Source organism: Mizuhopecten yessoensis, unplaced genomic scaffold (assembly GCF_002113885.1).
Source record: "Mizuhopecten yessoensis strain PY_sf001 unplaced genomic scaffold, ASM211388v2 scaffold4411, whole genome shotgun sequence".
NCBI classification, from domain to species: domain Eukaryota; kingdom Metazoa; phylum Mollusca; class Bivalvia; order Pectinida; family Pectinidae; genus Mizuhopecten; species Mizuhopecten yessoensis.
Window position 1 is genome coordinate 682,639 of NW_018405533.1, and position 18,763 is coordinate 701,401.

The 18,763-nt window shown below is 36.0% G+C and overlaps 1 protein-coding gene across 4 annotated transcripts in view; it reads right to left on the reverse strand.

The window, feature by feature from the left end:
* Positions 1–18,465, reverse strand: part of LOC110448979 (long-chain-fatty-acid--CoA ligase FadD15-like) — a 38,191-nt gene extending 19,726 nt beyond the window's left edge. Inside the window, exons 1-2 of one of the 4 annotated variants that reach the window (XM_021495534.1) lie at positions 18,380–18,465; positions 4,546–6,354 (exon numbers count right to left, since the gene is read on the reverse strand). In XM_021495534.1, the coding sequence (XP_021351209.1) occupies positions 4,683–6,323 (1,641 nt within the window). In that variant the 5' untranslated portion in view covers positions 6,324–6,354; positions 18,380–18,465 and the 3' untranslated portion in view covers positions 4,546–4,682. Of the gene's footprint in view, positions 1–4,545; positions 6,355–14,120; positions 17,376–18,379 lie in introns of those variants that run through there. The other 3 variants (XM_021495535.1, XM_021495538.1, XM_021495537.1) reach the window with 3 other exon arrangements.
* Between the last annotated feature and the right edge of the window lie 298 nt (positions 18,466–18,763).

Genomic DNA, 18,763 nt, shown 5'->3' on the forward strand with positions numbered 1-18,763 from the left:
TACCAAGCATCTACTAACTTGGCTACAAACACTTTACAGACAAAGTATCTACTAACTTGGCTACAGACACTTTACATACAAAGCATCTACTAACTTGGCTACAGACACTTTACATACCAAGCATCTACTAACTTGGCTACAAACACTTTACAGACAAAGTATCTCCTAACTTGGCTACAGACACTTTACATACAAAGCATCTACTAACTTGGCTACTGACACTTTACAGACAAAACATCTACTAACTTGGCTACAGACATTTTACATACCAAGCATCTACTAACTTGGCTACAGACACTTTACCGACAAAGCGTCTACTAACTTGGCTACAGACACTTTACAGAAAAAGCATATACTAACTTGGCTACAGACACTTTACAGACAAAGCATCTACTAACTTGACTGCCGACACTGTTTTATATAGTGTTTGAGTGGAACTGATTTCGACAAATCAAACTATCATTTCATAAACAAAATAAATTAGAAAGTTTGGTCTGTTTGTGTATAACGTCCTATTAACAGCTATTATCATTTAAGGACGTGACAGGTTTTTGGAAAAGTATATAAAACAATATATATTTATTTTCACCTATCTTCACTGCAGTTTGTACCAAATTGATCATTTTGATGTGTCACAAATTAATATGTAATTCCGTTTAAAAATATCAATGCGTCGAATCACGTTACACACTTGTAGCAGTATGACTATCCATTTAAAAAGTAATCATTCGGTGTGTGATGCTTTAACTTGAGATTTAGTGTATAGGAATATGCTAGCTGTTATCCTTATAACAAAAAATTAAGGAATTGGACTTTTTTGGTAGATGACAGTTAATAACCCTGGTATGAGTGCTTTCCTGGGATGGGCTGTCCCAGTTACTATATCCTTTCGTCTTCCGTTATTTAACAAATATCTGCTTCAACACTCATTATATCACCTTCTCTTTCTATCATACCTCTAAAACAAGGGTTGACCTTCATCTATTTCCGTACTGATATTCATTTACGTACATCAGAAAAATCTTCAGACAGAAAAACTGTAAGATTGAACAGCGTTGAAATATGGTATCGATACTCTGTAATTGTCAAAGGATAGGTATCAAATTAGAGTTGGTCATTTTCAAATACCTCAAAAACCAATCAAATAGTTAAATCCATGCCTTCAATTATTTTGTAATGATGTATTCCAGGGTTGCACAGAGTGAGCGTAACCCTGAGTTATGAGGATAGGTTTCGTCCTTCCTTTCACCTACGGTAATGCGTCGGGGCAATTATTCATAATTGAAATACATATTAATTTACTTATTTAACATCTATTAAATAATCTTAGGATACTGTGTGAAATGTATGTGTGTATGAGGCTGCTTTGTGTATTTGCTCCTTGAAATAATAGCGCGGATCTGATACCGACATTAAGTGCTACCACAGGAATAAAAGAATATCTCACCCCCATGCGGGTGAGATAGGGGAATATCAACCCGAGAGGGGAGATTCTTTAGTTGCCAAACAGGAGGCTTTGCCGAGTGTTTGGCAACATAAGAATCTTTCCCGAGGGTTGAGAATCCCCTATCTCACCCCATTGGGGATGGATGATTCTTTTTCTCTTACCCTGTTCTACCATTGTGTATCATGTACACAATGTTATGACAATATTACATGCTAAATTCAGGGTTGACGTAATGTTGATGGATTGTTGACGTGACGTCATGGTATTGTTGAAGTGACGTCCTACCAATGTTATGAATTTGGGAATCAACAGTTGTTAGGATTAATGGCATTCTCAAAACTAATCAACATCAGCTTTAAAGTGGCTTTTTCTATACGTGTCCTTAATGATGCGCATAGGAGAAAAGAAACAAACTGTTGTCATATGGGCGCAGCAGTCCACCATCCTTTCATCCACTCGACGTTGGCAATACCAAATAGTTATTGTACTATGGCCTGTTGACTATCATTTTAAAGGTTAAAAATCTATCGTGTGACGAGGCCTGATTTATACATTGAGCAGACAAGGTCGTCCTAGCCCGACTCTTCCTCCAATTTACAGTATAAAAGTCACTGCAATATATTCGTAACATTATTGACATAAAAACTAATCTTATCGCCTAAGTTAATACATAGGTGAAAGATATGCATGACCTTTGCTAAGTTTAAAGAGATTGACCTCCTCTCGGCAGTCTTCATTGATAGGGAGCCATGACCCACCAGTAGCATAATTATCGTCCGAGTATGTTCGAGAAAACGTACTTCATCTATGAAGATCAGCTGCAGGCATTAGTTGTACCAAGTTCAAGCAGCATAACACAGTGACACTAGGATCCCATTAGGTGTACATACTCTCGACGCTCGGAGAGTATGCGCTTGCACTCAATATGCTTTCGACATTGGTTGATTTTCGTATCTTATTATTAATTTAAACACTTGCCTGTCTTTTCCCCCACATTGTTCTTCATTTATTTCCAAGTCAAATATAATATTACCAATTTAATCATTCTTTATAAACACCCTAAACTATTATTGTTCCCACGAAGATAGGCTATTCCATTCAACATGAAATGCAAAACTAACATCATAATGTGAAATGTGAAATGTTCTCAAATCGTTATTGATTAATAAAACTAATGGTTGTGTTTTAGTATAAATAGGAGGATAACGAATCCACAAGAACAACGGCCTAGACTTTTGATAGATAAATGTCAAAACCACTGGAGATGAATTCATTCAGGTATGATGATTTATTAAAATGGCGTATACTACTGCTGCCCGTATATGTTTGATGTACGACATAAATAAAATATTATTATTGAATAGATCTAAAAGCAATGAATTTGGAACAGTTTCAATATATCTGTTTACGTATTATGATGTGTAACCTCCACTACATCATGATAGCAGGTGCCGTTGGTTATAGGAAGGTAAACACCATTCCAGTTATTTCTAAGAATTCAAAAACCGAGATTACTTCAGGCCGTTGAAGATGAAGAAAACATCAATGACAAAATGAAGCGTCATAGTCATGGTCAAGTCTGTAACATTCTTCCATAATCGATGTATGTTTCTCAGTCTGACAATGACTTATCTATCTAGCTGAATGTTTGAAAAGCTACAATGAACATCTGCAACAGGAATCCTTTTAGAGGCACGGTAGTCTACTGGTAGGATGCTGGGCTCGTTACTAAAGGGTCGCGGGTTCGAATCCTATTATGGCATTATGTTGATCCCTTAACAAGATACTTCACAACCCCTTGTTCCAGTCTACTCAGCTGTAAATAAGGACGTGTTTGTGCAGTGCTGGAATTATTGTATGCTAACTATGAGCGCCTAAATGACAGAACCGGCTGTATGCTCCCAAAATGATTGAGAAATATATTGCTTGCTGCAAAGGCCCAATACCACGCAAAATAATTTGTAATTCGCTTTGGGACGACCAAAGACCTCGGATGTGACAATTAATTTTAGTGTAAGCTGAAACAGAAGCAAGACAATCGACATCGTATAAGACAGATGTCTGAGAAAACAACAGTGGAGCTATGTACATGTGTGCCAAAAGTCTCAGCAGCTGTCCGTCCAAATTTTGTTATGACAAGGTTATTGTAAAACAACAGCAACTTTTTGTTCTTTTATGAACATATGCACATTAATTGACCATATCCAGCAGATGCCTGGGGATTACATACAATGCAAACCAGTAAACATATTTCTATGGCAAACATCGCTTATAAATATAATCATTAAACATTTTTAATTTCAATTAGGTATTCATATGTGTTCTCCAAACAACGGTGTCAGTCGTCTGTTATGTGATCCATTTCCCACGCACTATTTTGACCATGCTTGGTAATAGAAAGTTGAGGGTTTTAGGCTCTTATATGTTTTTGTATAAGATACACATCTAACACAAACTTCAATTTTACGTCATATTTGAAATCAGTTACTTTCCATAACTTAAATAAAAACAATCGTATTTTGTTATGCCTTTCGACATGTTGGGTTTTCCCTGGAGAGAGCACCACAGGGTAAGGTGAATGTAAACCGTACCATGCCAGAAATACTAACTACTTGAGCTGGAGCCAAAGATCAGACTAAAACAAACATTAGACAGTACCAAACTGTTGATATAAAGAAAAAGTCACAAACTGAAAATGATTGTTTATTTTATTATTATTATTTTTAGAATTGGCATGCTTTCATTTCTCAATTTTTTAACAGACTGAATAAGACATTAACATATATCACATCATTTTGATGAACTCTATTGTTGCTATTATTCGCATGATATAGAATACTGTTCTGATCATTGAATAAAGAAGAGCGAATTTACAGACCCATATAATAACATGTTCATGACTTTATACATAGTATGCTATGATAACAATAAACTGCTTCTCCTAATTATCTTAGTCGTGGTTGGACAGTGCTGGAATTGTTGAATGCTAGCTGTGAGCGCTTAAATGGCAGCACTGGTTGTATGCTCCCAGGGAGTTGAGAAAGATATTGGCTGGTTGCAAAGGCCCAATAACCACGGATAATAATTTTTGAACCGCTTTGAGACGAACCTCGAATTTTATTATTTATAATAACGACTGACTGCTTCTCAAATATTACAAATAAAAGTGTCTTATTCATTAATCACATAAAGACAATTATATATACAGATTGAAAATATCACACAGGGCTGAGAATTAGTTCAGATTCAATCTCTCCAAAACTCGCTTTTTAAGATTGATTTTGTCTGTCTTTCCATTAATAAGTTTCGGAAACTCGTCGAACCGGAGAAAATAAGAAGGTGAACTACCCAGGACATTGTCGCCAAGAGCCAATCGACATTTCTGGTCCAGTTCAACATCCGTTGTTTTTGTCTTATCCTCCAATATATAGCAGGCACACACTTCCTCTAGCAGCCGTGCGTCTGGAACAGCGAGCACCACCACCTCCCTAACATCTGGTAGGTCCGACATTGCTGTTTCCACCATGCTGGTCAACACCTTCAGGCCGCCTCGCTTTATAACGTCAGTGGCTTTTCCTTTTACAAATAACTTGCTGTTTTCGGTAATGAGTCCGATGTCACCGGTTCGAAACCAACCCCCGTCAGCAAAGGAGGCTGCGTTCAGTTCAGGAGCGTTCCGGTAGGACTTCAACATCCATGGAGATCTCACTAGGATTTCGCCTAATTTTCCACGATTCAGTGTTTCACCGCTGTCTCCGACGATTTTGACTTCGTTGCCTGGATACAATGACCCAACATGCCCAACCTCCATTTCAGACGTGAGTTCCATGCCACATACAAATCCAAGTTCAGTGGACCCATAGACCATTAAAAGTTTTTCTGTAAGCTTACCGCATACCTCAGTAAGATTACTTCCAATCATCTGCCCTCCGGTAGAAATGCAGTAGAGTTTGTAACTGTGTTTCTCGATATCCTTGTTTCTCATTAGGTCAAGCAATGCATAAGGAAGCATCCCGGCATTTGTACACTGTTCATCCATAATAATGTTCCAAATTAACGGGGCGTTTTCTTGTTTGACACCTATTGACGTGTCAACAAACACTCGCGGATTCCCATTAATGATGCTGAAAATCGGAAACCCGCCCAGCCAGGAAAACGGTCGGTCGTTGTAGCAAGTTCCGTATGTTCGGTCTCCAAGTGTTGCAATACCGCTTAGATAAGATGCATTAACAATGGCAAAATGAGTCATTTCAACCATTTTTGGAACTCCGGTTGAACCGGAAGTGCAAACAATCACAGCGATACTCTCTGGTTGTATTCTTGGCAATGATATTGATGCTTCATCGGTTGTTAGGGTAACGTCAGTTAGGGAGGGAAGAGAAGATAACGTTGATTTCTGTAGCAACAAAACTATCGGTTTATCATGTGACGATTCCTCACTTTGGACGTACGCTTCCATATCTGATATGTACGTTTCATCTGATTCAGGATCAAGCAATACAGCCTTGCTTTGGGAAGCCTCAAGAAACTTGATCGTCTCACCAAACGACTCCGATGTTTTATTTTTGTGAACGGCAACGGCTCCTGTCAGGAAGATAGCGATCTCTCCTACAATCCACTCAATTGAGTTAGGCCCAATAATAGCTACACAGTCTCCAGCCACTATCCCTCTACTGATGAGGTACTTGGCGACCTCTGTGGACCTGTTCACAAGTTCTCTGTAAGTCAGTGACTTCCTCCTTCCGCTTTCTTCAAATCGCTGGATTAAGATTTGCTTATCAGGAGCTTCGTTAGCCCTCTCGTGCAGCACTTCAATAATTGATTTGTACCGGAGTTGAACAGGGTTTGGACAAGACAGGTAGCTCAGCTCAGCCATGGTCAGAATACTGTAAGTATCAGTTGTCTCACTGAAATCATATAAATTTCGTGTTATACAACATTAAAAAAATGAGTGTATTGTATTTTATAGTACATTCCGACTGGCTCATTCTTAAAATTTCATCTGTTACATTTACCAACGTTTTCTGTCCTCCTGCAATAGGTCATGACAACATCAAAGGCTTGGGTAAAATAAATGATTGGTTTCAGGGGGGAAATCCTGCAAATCCCTAGGTTTGTATCTGTCCTTTCATAATAAAGAGGAGCGACATCCGACTTCAAAGTCTGACAATGTTACCGTTACGCTATCGTGCGATTCTTTTGATGTACATAGGATCTGCTTGTATCATCCACAAGGTGGCGCACATACAGCCTTCTAATGCGTCATAACATATTTTATGGGTCAGGGAACGTAAGAGAGCGTAACATCTGGACTATCAAGGATGAAACCGGCCACTTTGAAGGTAAGTAAAGTATTTGTAAAATAAATATCGAAACCGATAAAAGTCAATTCGTGAATTTTAACGACGGATCTCTGTAGAGATTTGGAGAAAGAATAGACCTACACATTCAGCTGCATGTCCGTAGCGACCGACGTGGGTCCCTCACAGAATTGAATGTTATATTTTTTGTCTAAAGGGACATTGGATGGGAAATTGATCTTTTGTATTAAGCCAAAGGACCTCCGCTTCTATTTAGGTGGGGAACCCCTGCATAATTGGGTATTTGCTTTTGTTCTCTGGTCTGCACTAAAGCGACAAACAAACTCTGCTTCACCGTGTGAATTCTTGTAAACTATTAGAAGGTTGTACCTATTTCTTTGATCAAGATTATCTCGCATATAATCATTTTTTTTTTATATCTCTTGACTACAACAAGCAAAACATTGACAGTGAAATCTAACAATATCCCGTTAACCTCTAGGTGCTGTATGATCACTCAAGAAAAAAAATTAACAGCAAATCTGTAAAATATTTTAGGTTGATGAGTCAAAACAGCATACATCTCTATTTTACATGTTATTATATATTAAGTACTGAGACATGAATGGCAAGCTGAGGGCGAAGTCACAGAAAGTGAGCTGGTTACCGGCAGTGGTCGTGTGGCTCTTTTATCAACTTCACATTGATACGTTTCCTCCGAATTTTATAAAATTTGTTTTCTTAAAAATCATTTGATTTAAAATACGAAACAAAACCTTAATGAATCAAATAGAGAACGTGACATTTCAAATATATACTATTGTAAGATGGACATAGCACATACAGTTATCGTTACAATTTCATGGTCTGCATCATTATAATTCAGATGAGTTATCAGGTCGATTATTATACAATAACCGTTAGGATAGTAAGTTGTTTGTAGCAATGAAAACTCACGATGTGTTTGGAATGTCCAAGGTAGCGGTTATTCAGATGTAATCAGTTGTGTTTTTTTTCTTTCATGTCTATTTTTTGCATTTCAACAAATTTTATTGACAGATGTAATAGTCAAATGGATTGAATAACAGGCAAGCCTGTATACATTCTTTCCATGGGTGGCTCAAAATTTGATCGAATATATATACAATATAGTTACAATAATAATGATTAATTAATTTAATGAAAAAGTATATAAATATGTATAAAGAGTAATAATAATGGAAGGATCAGGGGCGATAACTCCAACATGATAAACACAAAGGGGATGAACTCATAGGATATCACAATAACAATACACAAACAACTCACAATCATACATCCAACACACATACATTTTTTTATTATTAAATAAAGCATAGTCACAGTCAGTATATCATATGTACAGTAGGAGTAGACTTTGACCAAACGTCCATGTGCATGTATGTGCACAGGTCATTGCTACTAATACTGTTTATGAGTAAATAAGTTCAAATTGAAATAATGTGGACAGAAATGTAATATATTATTATGTTTATTATATTGAACAGAAAATAAACAAGATATAACAAACCTGCTCAACCGTAATCATTTGTATCATTATACATCAAAAAAAATAAATGTTATTCGATTAACAATTCAGATTAAAATAAGACATATATGTATTTGATTTACTATATCTCATTATAATGCATCATGGCTTTCTACGTCATATAAAAATTAAAACGCCTAGTTTTTCCAATAAAAATCTGAATGCATCTGTTTGTTTATATTCAGATCACATGTAGAGCAATCTTTGAAAAATATCTTTAAATCCATATGGTTATGATTACTAATATTATTCAAAGAAGTATTTCGTTGTTCGATATACATGGACAATTGAAGAAAAAATGAGAGGCTGTTTCGTATTCAAAAGAACAAGCACAAGTTGGATTATCTATTAAATGGTCATGATATAAATCAGAATTAAAATTACCTCAGGAATTTCTTAATTGGCAAAGAATAATATTTACCCTTCTTTCACCGTCGTTTTTAAAAATTGTAGTTACTTCTCTGTCATTAACTTTATCTTTATTTTGTAATTTTGTAAACAGAGCAAGAGATGGAGTGTTCAACATATCAGTATCAATAGTGTTGACATTGCGGCACATAAATGGGAAAAAACTGTCAAAATAGTTACCGGTATTAGTTCTACACATAGATGGGTTAAAGAGTCTGGTTAGTCTAAGAGAGTAGGGATTGTTATTATGATTGTTAATAAAATGATTTGTGACATTTTGTAAGTATTGAGGTGAAAGTCCATGCATTGTCTTATACGTCATTATTTGTTTATGTTTGTACCTTCTTGTAGACAGTGTTTCCCAACCAAGTTCATTATAGAGTTTATTGTGTGATGTCCCTGAACGAAGACCAGTTATAATCCCAGCCGCTTCTAGTTGTACAGATCCAAGTAATTCAATAGATTGTAAGGTGCAATTATCCCATAATATGTCTGCATTCAAAATTGGTCGTATAAATGCAATATATATTTTAATTAATGATTTACGACCTACCTTAGATTTGATATAACGAAGAATATTTAATCTGGTGTATGCTTTTTCATATATAATCTGTATGTGCTGTTTCCATGATGTATCGTCTGTAAAAGCTAGTCCTAAATGTTTATGTGTTTTTGAATCAGTTATTTGATTGTTTTGGAAGGATATTGGGGGTTGTACGTGGTTATGTTTTCTAGAAAATACAATTGACTTAGTTTTATTTGGGTTAAAATTTATATCCCATATATATGCCCACTCACTAATGTCACAAGGTAATTCGAGAGATCCTGGGCTGCTTGAACTGGATTTTTGTCTGTATGATTACATACAGAGAAGTGTCATCTGCAAAAAGTTTTATATTAGTAGAAATATTGTCAGTAATATCGTTAACATAAAGAAGAAACAGGAGTGGCCCCAGAATAGATCCATGAGATACCCCCTGCATTTATAGTCCTCAACTGAGAGCGACATCCTTCAGTGCTAACTCTTTGCATTCTGTCTGTTAAATAATTTTCAAACCAGAGAAGCAAATTTCCACCAATACCATATGTCCTATGTTGATGAATTAGACTTTTATGCCAAAACCTTTCAAATGCTTTGCTAATATCACAGAAAACAAATCTAAGTTCCTTACCCTTGTCTATATTACCAACAATTTCATTATATATAAACAAGAGTTGCTTAACTGTTGAATCACCTGGTGTAAATCAAGATTGGTGCTTAGTGATTATAGAGTTCTCCAATAGGTAGTTATAAAGATATTTAAACACATTTATTTTCATTATTTTACTAAAGCATAAAGTTGCTGCAATATGTCTGTAGTTTAAAACATCATTTGATGATCCATTCCCCTTATAAACTGCATTTATATTTGCTATTGGGAACCACTCCTGTTTCTAGTGTTTTATCAAAAAAGATCATGAGGGGTAATTTAAGAGAGAAGAATTCATTCTTTTAACAATTTTGGGAACAATTCCATCAGGTCCAGGGGGCTAATATTAATTTGGTCAGCAACATCGTGTTCAGATATATTAATAGTAGATAGTGAATAAGGAATTGCTGGCTGTGCTGTCTGACGTAGTGGGAGGTCAGGTGAGGATGTGGAGATAGTAATGAAGTAATTATTGAGGACCTCAGCTTTATCAATAGGATGGTGAACAGCTTGAGGAATTGGATTTATTGGTGAAGTTAGAGATAGCAATTTTCCCCCATTTATCTGGGGGAATCCTATTGTCATTTACAGAGTTTACAAGGGTTTTGATATAAGTTGACTTAGCTTCCCGGATCTGGTCAATGGCTTCATTCCTGAGAATCCGAAATCTGTTCCAAAAGTGAGGACTATTTGTTAATTTGGCCTTTCTGTGAATTCTATTGCGTTGTCTCATTTTTAATCTTATGTTGTTGTTCATCCATGGTTTATCATTATAACGTACTGTTATTATTTTGACAGGAATGAAGGTCATTTACCTGATCCATGATTAGATCAGTTATGGTACTGTTAAATGTATTAGAGTCCTGATTCACCCAGTCAACATCAAGAAGAGTGTTATTCATACTTTCAAAATCCCCTTCTTCATATTTTAAAATGCTTTTCTTATAACTTGCTTGTTTGAATACACTAAATAAAATTGATGCATGCACAGAGGATTTTCATTACAGAAGGGTGGTGATGTATACGTATTTCTAATTATGTTTCGGTTGTTTGTAAAGATAACATCAATGGCAGTGGCACTCTCTTGAGTTATACGTGTAGGTTCATTAATAAGGCTAGATAAATTATGCTTAGTAGGGAGTCTTGAAAGGTGATAATTAGGTAGAAGGGTTAACATATCAATATTAATGTCACCGGTGAGTACCACATCCATTGAAGTATCAGTAGCTCTGGTCAAAGTATCATCTAGTTTGTTCCAGTAATCAACATTACTATCAGGTCTGTATATATGCATCCTAGTAAAAGTTTGTGATTATTAATGATTAATTATTAATTAATTATTACTTCTAACCAGATCAATTAAATATCATCCCTTACCAATTCAATTCTTCTATTAATCATGATAGTATTATTATAATAAACAATAATCCCATCGACTGGACCTGTAGATCTATCTTTTCTGTAAGGAGAGGAAGTAAAAGAGTGCATGTGAATGTCAGTGTTAGATATTAAATTATCTAGATGGGAATCAGTTATACAAACAATATCAGAATTTTCCAGCTCTGCTTCAATAAGGGGTATTTAGTTTCTAAGAGACCTCATATTTAAATGAACTAGATTTATGTTTTGTAGTGGACCAGGATTAATTTCTATGTCACAACACCGCATCATAATTATAAGATGCGTTATAAGAATAAAAGATAAGTTATCGAATCTAGAAAACGTAATAAAGTAATACAAATAAGTATGACGAAAGCCATGATAGACATCGAGATTGGGTTTGATTTTTTATAATAAATATAGCCGGAGACCAACCTTTTCAAAAATTAAGGTATTTCATACAGCGTCACGTCAGTGTATATATTTTGTAATGGGCTCATAACTTTCCTCAAAATGAATAAAGTATGGAAGTCGCTTCGTATGCTTATGTCAAGAACAATGTCAATAATGACCTTTGCAGCAATATTTGTTGAAAATATTGTTGACTTTGTCTGAAAAGTAACGTTTGAATGCAGAATTTTAGTGGCGCAAAATTGCAATGAATAATAAAATTAATGAAAACACTTAAATGTACATTCATGTAGTGAGTATTGTCGAGAAAAATGTGAGAAAATGCTTCAATTCGCGAGAATAATGACATATTTTTGTATTGGACACGGCAATAAACAACTCCCTCTGTCGGTAAGTGTTACGTCGCTACACAAACGTTCAGTCTGGTCAACTTAACAAGTCACAACATGAATATTTTAATTTCCTTTATGATCTAAACTATTTATAATTATACATTTTCATAGTTACTTTTTGTTATTACGTTAATGACAATGTGTAATATATATTCACGAATATATGACGAAGTGACATTTTAAAATTTGTATATCATTCATATAGCAAAATTGTTTGATGCAACCTGTTTCGTCTCTCGCGAACGCACACTCGTCCAGGTGTTTTCTGAATTTCTAATCAGTTGATATAACATACCATTTTTAGTTTCGTATATTTGTATATTTAAACCTTCTTTTCAATCTGACTTACATAATACGCTTTTGCAGTGAAACAAAAATTGTAATTATCATTTGTGGTCAATTATTATCTGGGCTTGGATAGACGCCATCTTTGTTTTACCGTCGATTTTTGCCCCATATATCTGACCCGTCTCGGTATCCTCTCTCGGCTTTTGCTTATTCTTGATAATATAAACGGGATCATCTGCGCGTGATACATTATTGTATTTCTTCTGAAAGTTAATATATCAATACAATTTTTAATAAAAAAAAAAATGTGCCTCTTTTCCTCCTTTTTTGTTCTCTCCTTCTCTTTTTTTCAATTTTTGTTTTGTTTTCTTTACAATGATTACAGATCCCCGAGAGACAAGGACCCGCACCAAGAGAAACAACTATTACGGGATATTTTTCTCATTTTAGGATTCACAAGGCTGGAGATAGTTAACCCCAACAGTTCAGATAGCGATATCTCCAAATCTGAAACACATTTTCACCAGACATTTGAATTTAAACGTTTTTTGTAAAGAAAACATATTAATCAGACTATATCCAAATGTATGTTACCTATGCTGGGGATCAACGCTTAGATGTTCCTACTTTTGCCCTTGATTCCGGTTTTTTTAATAGAAATAAGACTTAAGTGAAACATTTATTTATTTCTAAGTAACTCTTGAAGTTAACCATACCTGGATTTGATACAATACATTTCATATATTCACTCCAATTATATTTTGGAAAGTGCTATTGTAATCATGAATCCCCGAATAACATTGGAAATTTACAAATAAATAACCTTTATAATGTGCAATTGATCTCAAGAAAAGAAACAAAGCCTAGTTTTAATTTCCTATCCCACATTCATTTTATCATAATGCAGATTTTTGCATATGGTCACCCTGTGCATGTTCGGGTAAAGAATAGAACAGCTGTATCACATGTTGTAATTGCGACTCGTGTAGGTCCGCCTGTGCCATCGGGGTTTTCTGCGACGTCTTATACTTAGAGGACCTTGATATGACCTAACGTGGACATAAAAAATTCAAACAAACGACCTTTGCGTATCGAAAATATGTAATTGCCGGGGGGTGAAGACTGCAAAGCGATCACATGGGAGTATAAGAAACAATTCACATGCCGTTGCTTGTCGCTATTTTGACGTTAGAATAATGAAAATGACAAAACATAATAATAGATAATTAAGTGATTGGTTTCAAGGATGCAAAGCAGATTGATTTAAATAACGATTCGCCTTTTAAACAAACCGTAAAAACAACTACAAATACTTCAAATTTATGAATTGGTTTATCAAATAACAAACAGTTCAATTAATAATAATAATTAGAGATTCTTATATACCGCTTTATCACAACCTAGTTCATAGGTCCTCTCAAAGCGGATCACAAATTATTATCTGTGATTATAGGGCCTTTGCGACCAGCCAATATCTTTCTAAACTCCCTGGGGAGCATACAGCCGGTACTGCCATTTCGGCGCTCACATCTAGCATTCAACAATTCTAGCCCTGCGCAACCACGTACTCATTTACAGCTGAGTAGACTGGAACAGGTGGAGTAAAGTATCTTGCTCAACGATATAACACAGTGCCGTGACTCGAACCAGCAACCCTTCGGTCACGAGCCCGGCGTCCTACCACTCGAGTACCCGTACAGTTAGTAGTAAATTGTTTAACCTGAAATGGTTGTTGTATTAACATAGCCATTAAAACTTATTTATAATTCGAAAAAGTAAGACATTTTAAAATGCCTTCATAACTGTCTCGCATTTATATAGGAATTACAATTTTGACATGAATAATGAGATCTTTCTTCCAAGGAAGTTCTAGTTTCAAGCTGTTTTCAATACTTTTAAAGAAACCAAATGAGCCCTTGTAATGGTCATAATTTAAATTGAGAAGAGCAAGTATAGAGGAAATTCATGTATGGCTTAACGGCTATGTTTTTCAAAGACATTAATAAGTCATATTTTAAATAACGAACAAGGCGAGTATGGACACATAGTGAAATTTAACTAACATGATAGAGATTTTGTTATTTTTAACAGTTTTTAAGGTATATCATAGATTGCATAAATGTACTGGACTCATAAACCAAATAAACACCTGATAAAGGATGAAATGCAACGTCCCCACAAACGCTATTAGGCCGAGGGCCTATGGAGACACATCCTCGATACCAGGGGTTACTCTCACTTACGCTCTCTGCCCCCCTGGATTACGTCATAGAAAACTTGAAGGTACAAAGATAGCTGTTTCATCGGTCTCGAGTAAAAAAACTGACCAATTGCTAGGCTGATAGCTGTCCTTTGAGAGTTACAAAGGAGCGATACCCGACTTTAAAGTCAATAAAGTTTTACCGTTACGCGACCGCGAGATTCTTTTAATGTATATCAAAGGATCGAACTAGTCTTGTTGTCCCATCAACAAGGTAGTTCACACTGAGCTTTCAATTTTGCTATGACATATTCCAGGGGTACAGAGAGCGTAAGTGAGTGTAGCCCCTGCAGTATCGAGTATGGTGGAGACATCACAGAAGACAAATGAACGTGCAGAATAGAAAAGGAGGGCCGTAACTGATAACTCAGAAGCCTAAACTTATAATCGTTGTGAGAGATGGCGGTGGTGTTAAACAAGAAATTGTACACGAGTGCTCACGTATTACTGTTTCACAATTCTGAAAATAGTATTTCTACCTTATTGATATGTACAAACATACATCGAGATCATTGCCCAGGTAAGTGATATTGCATTGCTGTAAATAAGAGTCGTGTGAGCGCCTGCTGATCTGACTGGAAACGCTAAATTTGTTAATGAAATTTAATTTGCGTCAGTTTAACTAGAACAATGAAAAACATTGAGGCAATAACAACAATCTGGATGCGATACAATATTTTAGGAATCAATCTATCAATTCTAGCATATGTGTAAGATAATTTAGCTGTTTAGAGTTTTAAATTAATATTTATATATGTATTGTTCTGGTTTGATTGGGGTTCAATATTCTCTCAGTAGCTTAGGTTATATTAAGATGAATCGGTAGTGAGTCACCGGCGAAAGGGTGGGTAGATGAAAAAAAGGACAGAGCTCTAAAATGTAGCAAATGGGACATCGTTATATATTTTGTTGATTTGGTATTGCCAAGTAGAGCGCACAAAAGGAAATCCTGAATTATGCAAAGTATTCCCATGTAGGTCGCCTATCATGATATCAATTTGGTGCAATATCCTTATACAATGTAACAATGTTATGATAATGGTAACCATATAAACAGTTTAATCGAACTTCAATCTTTCCATAGCCAGTTTTTTAATAAGTACTTTGTCTGATTTACCATTACGTAGTCTTGGAAACGCATCAAAACGGAGCAAGTAGGAAGGTGCACTGCCCAAAACGTTGTCTCCGAGAGTCATTCTACACTTCCGATCTAATTCAACCTCTGTTATATTTGAATCAACCTCCAAGACGACACATGCGCAAATTTCCTCAAAGAGTCGGACATCCGGCACAGCTAGCACCACAATCTCCCTTACTTCCGGAAGTTGGATCATGGCTGTTTCCACGACGCTGGCCAAGACCGTCACACCTCCCCGTTTTATTACGTCAGTCGACTTGCCTTTCACAAATAATCTGCCTTCCATAGTAATGATTCCAATGTCTCCTGTTCGGAACCAGCCCCCGTCAGTAAAGCACTCTTCGTTTAATTTGTATGCGTTCCGGTAGGACTTCAACATAAACGGAGATTTAATGAGGATTTCACCCAAATGTCCTCGAGTCAGTGTGTCATCATTGTCTCCGATAACCTTGACCTCGTAGCCTGGAAAGAGTGGCCCAACATATCCAACGTCCGTTTCCAGTTTGAGCTCTGTAAATGACACGATTCCGGCCTCAGTGGACCCGTAGTCCAGGAAAAGCTTCTCTGTGAGTTTACCGCATACTTCACTAAGATGCTTATTGATCATTTGTCCTCCGGTCGCAATGGCATACATTTTGTAGCCTTTCTTCAGAATGTCGTCCTGATTTTCAATCAAATCGAGCACAGTATGAGGGAAGAATATAGCATTTGTACACTGCTCGGAGATGATGATATTCCAAACAGCCATCAGTTGTTCTTTCTTCAGACCTATTGCGATGTCAGCAAACACTCGTGCATTTCCATTAAGAATACTGAATATTGGACTACCTCCTATCCAGGTAAACAATCCGTCGTTGTAACATTTAGCGGACGGCCGATCTCCTCCTGTCCCCAAATAGGCGATATAGGAAGCATTCACAATTGCCAAGTGAGTCATTTCGACCATTTTAGGGACTCCAGTTGAACCGGAAGTTGTATAAATCATGGCGCTACTCTCTGGTTGTATTCTTGGCAATACTATTGATGTTTCATTCGTTGTAATGGTGACGTCGTTCAGCGAGGGGAGAAAAGATAATGCTGATTTTTGAAGTAACAAAACATCAAGTTTATCTTCATCACTATTGAAAGAAGCATCCATTTCCGACATGAACTCTTCGTCTGATTCAGGATCAAACAACACAGCCTTACTCTGTGAAGCTTTTAGCAACTTCATCATCTCTGGGACCGACTCCGACGTTTTGTTTATCGGAACAGCAACGGCTCCTGTCAAGAAGATAGCGAACTCTGCAATAATCCACTCGTTGGAGTTTGGCCCAATAATTGCAACTCTGTCCCCTGCACCGATCCCCTTAGTGACTAGGTACTTGGCAATCCCTGTGGACCTGTTTAAAAGTTCTCTATAAGTAAGTGACCTCCTGCCGCCTCCTATCGATCGCTGGATTACGATTTCCTTATCAGGAGATTCCATGGTCCTCTCGTGTAGCACTTCATTAATTGATTTGTACCGGAGTTGGGCAGGGTTTGGACAAGACAGGTAGCTCAGATCCTCCATTACTAGACTGATATTGCCGTGAGTTACTCTCTGACCACCAACCTAAAGTCCAATAAGACCAAGTCAGAAATAATTTGAAAATGACAAGGAAATTGCAAATGACTAGATTTACAGGTTTAGTGTAAATGTCTGTACTAAGTCCTTCCACCTGTGACAGTGTCATAATTTTACATTATTTGTGTTAATAAGTGTTATTACGCACGTCGTAATTTTGAATACAAGTGAGTGGTGTATAAGGGTCACGTGATGTGTTGTAAACTTGTTTTTTCACTGTGTAAATTGTTTAAGTTTTACTTTCCGCGCGCTAGTATTGAATTTTCCTGGCATAGTCATGTTGGTCAGTTTATTATTTCAAATAATAGAAGTAATCCTATTGAGCAATGTTTTATTTATATGTGGTTTTCATTATATTTATGTGGGAAATTTAAATAAAATACTAATGCTCATGAGAGACAGACATATTACTGCGACCGCCACATAAAACCTGTGTAAAGACTATTGTCTGAAAACCCTCTATTTGTAGAAGGGGTAGGTATGTTGTATATGTTCTCCATGTGATATATATGTTAATGATATACTTATGAGACGTAATGTATAAAACTGTTAATTCTTTTGAATTATTCGAGTTATAATAAACAGGTTCGTGCGATCTGTATATAATCTTTTATAAGGAATAATAGAAATTACAACATAATGTTAGTATGAGAGTATTATATATTGTATTTTAATTGTATGTATTTCGTGTTGTATTTTTTTTATTTATTATTCGGTTTAGTCCGATAATAAACTGATTAAACCTTATATGCACAGACGTTACATTATATAGGAAACACTGTTATCAGGAAACTCCTCAATCCACCACACTGACTGGCATTGATTTAAGTTATAGTATTTCTATTAATACGACAACTGATACAAATAATAATTTCATGATAATCTGATCTACACAAGCTTCTGATTCAATACGCTTCCAACCCCAAAAATAAAGCAGAATTGACCAGATGTATTTTACAAAAATGTTCAATATTGAAATTAATTATACCTACCTTTACATCGGAAAATTAATCGTGGGGAATGGATCCAGAGAGCACTTTAGACCGAGGACAGACACGCAGCTTTTATCAGCAACGGCTATACACAACTCCCTCTATCGGAAACGTCACATTTACGTCACTTAATGTGATGTAATGTTTTGTCTGGGGCCCAAACGTTCAGTCTGGTCAACTTAACAAGTCACAATAACATAAATTTTAATGGGATCTAAACTATAATCATACATTTTCACATTTATTTCTTGTTATATTCAAATATATTTCATAATGATAACAAAGTTTATTTTTTTCAAAATATTTTATTTTTGCGAAAAACATGTTATGAAGCTTACCAGGGTCCATGTCACAATGTATGATGGCCTTAACAAGTTCTAAGCT